Here is a 5,284-nt window from a genome sequence, read left to right as displayed (position 1 = left end):
TTTCCAAGATTTTCAAACCGAAAATACCATAAGACCTAAGCAGACATCGTCGCGGCAACCTCAATCTTTTTTACTTATTTATCGTAGAGACTCGTCTTGACTTTCACGTGTGAGCAATATAAAGCTAGCAAAAAAAATTTGCAATTAAAATTAATTCAACCAGACAGATTATACAATCTTGTAATAATATGGAACAAAATTATGATTTTTATGCCATAACTTAACGTGTATAATGTTTAGATCATTAATTTGTGAATCAAATTAAGCCTTTTTACACGACTAATGAGTATTATATGGTATATTCACTCGGCCTAAATTTTTTCTATCAGATATCCGATTCGATTTTCATACACTTCCTGAGTCTGGCGTTCTGAGTCATTTTATATGTTTTTTTCTGCAACTTTTTTATCTTTTGGAATAAAAAGTCACAAGAAATACTTTTAGGAAAATAGGGGTAGGAAAATAAAATAATCAATTAACAAAATAGTTTAATACTGTTTGAGGAAAATTAACATAACCGAGACATCTTTTAATACTTATATCCACTCTTTGAGTTAAAGCTGTGTTGGCGATTCTTCGTTCCGAAAACGGGCTTTCCACCTTCAGATGATCGATCTTCTATGGTCTGCTGGTGAATTGGTGGTAGGTAGCTTTTATTGACAGGGATATTTACAATAACGTGCTGTCCAAGAGTGGGATTTCTGAAAATAGGTCGTTGCAAGTGAGGTTCGGGTACGAGAATTGCATCGGTGACTATCGGGTTTCCTTCTTCGGCGTTTGCAATGTGATCGTGGTCATCGTGCACAACAATATTGGCTTGCTGCTCAATACCATGGTTACCGTGGTTTATATTGTATTCAGCTTTTTCGCCATACTTTTCTTCATCGTAGGATCCTGGAGTAGCAAAGATAAACAATAAATTCACAAGTATTTAAAAGGTTGTTGTAATTAAATTATCAAACACCAGTTAAAGTCCTTTTTTCTGAATAATTAGAACACATACCATCATCATAAATTCCAGCTGCTTCATCACGGGCATTTTGTTCTAGAGACTTGAGGATTTCTTCAGGAATTGGGGGAGGTGTTGGTAAATGATCCCCATGTGGTCTGAAGCCATTTTCGTCAGCAGTATATCTAAAGTAAAACATTATGTTATGACATTTATTTAAGTTATTAACTATTCGATAGTTGCGACTATTGAATGGTTGGTATGTCGAACAAGAACAGCTTTTACATAAACAAAAAAAAAAACTATTTTCTATTATAATTATTCTTATTTAACATAAAGCCCGATTTATTTAAAGATTAAATTACGTAAACATGGACTATATTATATTATTATTTATTGGATCCATGATTGATGAAGATGTCGACCGAATTCGGTCACAGCGGTGAATCTCTAGGAAGACCAGCCAACTACACATAACAATTATAGTGCACAAATATGTATCTGTGCAAACAAAAATGACACACAAATCATTCACTCTCATAATTTGATGGAACGGTAAATCTGACATGACCGGTAAGAGTTCAGCTGCGGAACCAACCGATTCACGTGCTTTCGAGGGACGAGAATGTACAAACTCCCAACATCCAGTCTCCGAGCTCCATAATTATGATATAAAGTTACTTATACATAATATTTACTTGATGGTGTATTGAATTCCATCGTCACCGGTGTAAGAATATGCTCCTTCTGCTATGACACCATTCTTCGCTACACCATTTTCTTCACCATAAATACCATTTTCGGTCTCGTATGCATATGCGTAACCTTGTCCATCGCTCTCGTACTCTTGACGAAGAACTGCCGCATGTCTTTCGTTAGCAGCTTGTGTACGTTCAGGTCTTTCTTGGACAACATTCAAATTCTGTCCGTGATAATGAGCGTTTTCATGCGCTTCGGTGCCATGAGCGAAGCTACTTCCATGGCTTCCGATTTGAATGAATCCATTTATTTGTTGTTGGTTAGCATTTATTCCGTTTATCTCACCGCTTGATTTGTGATAAACAACGTCTTCGTCTACGACAATAGGTTGAGAAATCGGAGCTTCGAGAAATTCCGATCCACTTGAACTTTGAGCATGTTCAGGGGGAAGATATGCCCTATTAAGCTTAGCCCCTGATGTCAAGGCGAGGATCGATAATAATATGATCTGAAAACAATATCGTTATCAAATTAGTTAAAAAAACAACAAAAAGAGAAACATAGGAAGCAAATGACAGATTGTTATTATTTAATGTTTCTATAACACGAGTTTATTGGTTACGTAATGTTACGTGTTATGAATAAATAAAACATAAGCCAAATAGAAAAAAAAAAAGAAATTTTTACCGATTTCATTTTGTGTTAGTTTCGCTACGAGCTACCACACACACTGTCATTGAGTGAATGATGTAAGGAAAACATGTTCTTCTTTATTTATACTAATCTTATTGATCTACTTTAATAAGATGCTGTTCATCTAAAAAGTCGTGTATTGCCTCATATTGAAGTGAAGATGGACGCGTCTAATTGTTAAGAACGATTTAATGCAGGAAGTATTATGTAGATCGAAAAGTTTTTTTTTTAATTTAATAATAGTTTAATTATTAAAAATATATATTATTTTTAACTATACCAGTGAATCGATGAGTCAGTAATAGATGAATATTAATCAGTTAAAAAAAAAATCGGTATCAAACTCGGGCAAATACTAAGTTTTCAAGTACTTTCATCTGGTGCATAGCGTGGAAGGAATTATGAGGAATACATGTATAATGGTATGTAAGTGAAACAAAGACGTAATCGTGTTTTTTCGCCTGTAAGGACAAAAAACAACATTTAAAGCCTTTATTTCAGTGTAAAAAAAGCAACCTTTACACACTAATTCCGAATGACAGTTCCAGTGTCATCTCCCACAAGAAATAGGCGGCAAAACTCAGAAACAGATAATAAAGACAAATTACAATGTAGTGATTTTCTTTACATATGTTTAAGAAATTCTGTCATATGTATACCAACTGTGGAATAGCTTGGTTAAATTAGCTCAAGCCCTTTTCAATATAAAAAATGATTTTTAGCAAGTAGTGTGACATTTACAAATAATTACTGATAATATATCCTATTTAAAAAAATATTAGAACTAAAAGTAACAATAAATAAAGTCTTGACTCGCCACTGCATAATACTCTCCACGAAGAACATATCACTTCAACGATGTAAGGTAATCGAAATTTATACCTTAATATCCGACCTTGCAATTGTTAAAAATATTTGACCTTAATATATAAAGAGTTTAAATTAATTAGAACATTTGAACGAAATTTTCGCTCGTGATGTTTCTGAGGTTATTAAAATCAATTGAACATTAGTTTCATAAATGTTCTGCGCTTCTGTGTGTGTAATTTAGTTTATAAAAGATTATAAACGATCATCTGTGTCCGCAGCTTCACGCGCTTCAGTTAATGACTATAAGATTTCATACAACTACATACGCGCTACTTTTCATGCATTATTATTGGTAACAAACATAACTGTTCCATTTATAATATTAGTACAGAATAATTATAGATTACTTTTTGATTATTATTTTTTTTGTTTTTATTATGTAGGTAGGCAATTGGGCCACCTGATGGTAAGTAGACACCACCGCCCATTAACATTGGCGTTGTACGATATATTAACTATTCCTGACATCGCCAATGGCAATTATAGGAACTAAGATGTTACGTCCATTGTACAGACAAGGGACGTAGAATAAAAGTATAAAGGTTTATAGATACGATGACGTAAGCAAAAACAGTATAACTATTCCAATTTACGTGGTGGTAGGACTTTCTGTGAGCCTGACTGGATTTCTATAGCCCACTCATCATATATTGTAGCGTCAAACAGCAATAACCGCTATTGTTTTGTTTCGTTTCGAAGATTTCGTGCGCCAGTTTAAGTCCGATACGAAGAACATCTTAGTTCCGAAGTATGGTTAATATTTTTTGTATCTGTAGTTTCAAATGGCTTCACATCAAATCGAAATACAACAATGTATTGCTGTTTGGTGGTAGAGTATATAATGAGTCGGTGACGCCTGCCCAGAAGGACTTCCTCAAAGCTCTACCACCAATTAATAGACCTATGTAATTTTCTTGGAATAACGACAACATTTCTAAGTTCTCTGTAGAATCTACATTTAAAATCGATGGTAGATCAAGTTTATTTTAATCTTGTAAAATGATGATACAAACTACTTTAATTGAAAATATTTAGATTATAAATAATTAGCGTTAAGGAATCGATTAGATATTAAGGAAATACAAATGTCTATTGACGATAACTTACTGACATTATGAAGTTGATTTTCGTTTGTCAAAATGAATTCTGCAATATGCATTCTGCATAAGGAAATGAGCCAAAATGTATAATTTAATGTGAAGAAAATAAATTACGAACATTTTTACCGTTGCGATATGATATGAATTTGCATAATGGCTCACTTTTCTAAATATGTTCCACGTTGCTCAAATATTGCGAATGTATTGCATTTTTCTTTTGTATTTGTAAAAACGTATAGGAGGACACGACCAAAAATTTAAAACATTTCATATCAATTGTGTATAAATATTTATATAATGATATCGATCCATTTAACATGGGACTATATTATATATAGACACTAATATTATAAATGCGAAAGTAACTCTGTCTGTCTGTAACACTTTCACGGCTAAGCCTCTTAACCAATTTTGATGAATTGCTACGGACTTAAGTCCCAAGAAAGGACGTGGACTACTTTTTTTTTAAATTTAATTCCTCGTAAGGGTGATGAAGGTTTTTTTGTATATGTACATTAGATAAAGTAAATAAAATAATATTATAGAGCTGAAATGTTTCAGTTGTTCATCCAATTTAAATAAAGTTTGTTTGATCAAACCCTTTAATAATGAGTCTACAACAACTAATCTTGTGTTTAAATTTGGCACAAATGTTGAGAAAACCTGTGTCTAGTGAATTCATTGCAGTACTTGAGTGCGGCCAATAAGGATTGGAGCAGGGTGGTAAAATAAACTCGAAGCTTATAAGCCATCAGGGCGAGAGGAATCTTTTGCCCATCATTACGATATTCACTGATTGTTAATTATATTATATTATAGAATTTTAAACGATTCGTGTGTATGATTCTCATAATTCGAAATTATTTATTGTTAATAAAATTACATAATACAATCTTAGTAAAGTTATTTATGTAGTCTGGGATATCTCGTGACCTCTGAAAATTTCTAGGGGCATAGAAATCCACGATTACTA

At 33.0% G+C, this 5,284-nt stretch overlaps 1 protein-coding gene across 1 annotated transcript; it reads right to left on the bottom strand.

The window, feature by feature from the left end:
- Positions 1–529: 529 nt before the first annotated feature.
- On the bottom strand, positions 530–2,344 carry LOC125070626. The gene is made up of 4 exons (XM_047680574.1): positions 2,336–2,344; positions 1,648–2,156; positions 1,004–1,134; positions 530–894 (listed from the first exon to the last, which is right to left on the bottom strand). Exons 1-4 carry the CDS (start codon positions 2,342–2,344, stop codon positions 530–532), a joined length of 1,014 nt encoding a protein of 337 aa, XP_047536530.1.
- Positions 2,345–5,284: the final 2,940 nt, after the last annotated feature.

This window comes from Vanessa atalanta, chromosome 17 (genome assembly GCF_905147765.1).
Source record: "Vanessa atalanta chromosome 17, ilVanAtal1.2, whole genome shotgun sequence".
Taxonomy (NCBI): Eukaryota; Metazoa; Arthropoda; class Insecta; order Lepidoptera; family Nymphalidae; genus Vanessa; species Vanessa atalanta.
This window is presented reverse-complemented; position numbering and strand designations above follow the sequence as displayed.

Bases quoted from the DNA above. Each gene is read 5' to 3' on its own strand.
- LOC125070626 (XM_047680574.1), bottom strand. The intron at 1,135-1,647 runs GTAAATATTATG...GTTTTACTTTAG, and splicing joins GGAATTCAATACACCATCAA to ATATACTGCTGACGAAAATG. The intron at 895-1,003 runs GTATGTGTTCTA...TTGCTACTCCAG, and splicing joins AGCTGGAATTTATGATGATG to GATCCTACGATGAAGAAAAG.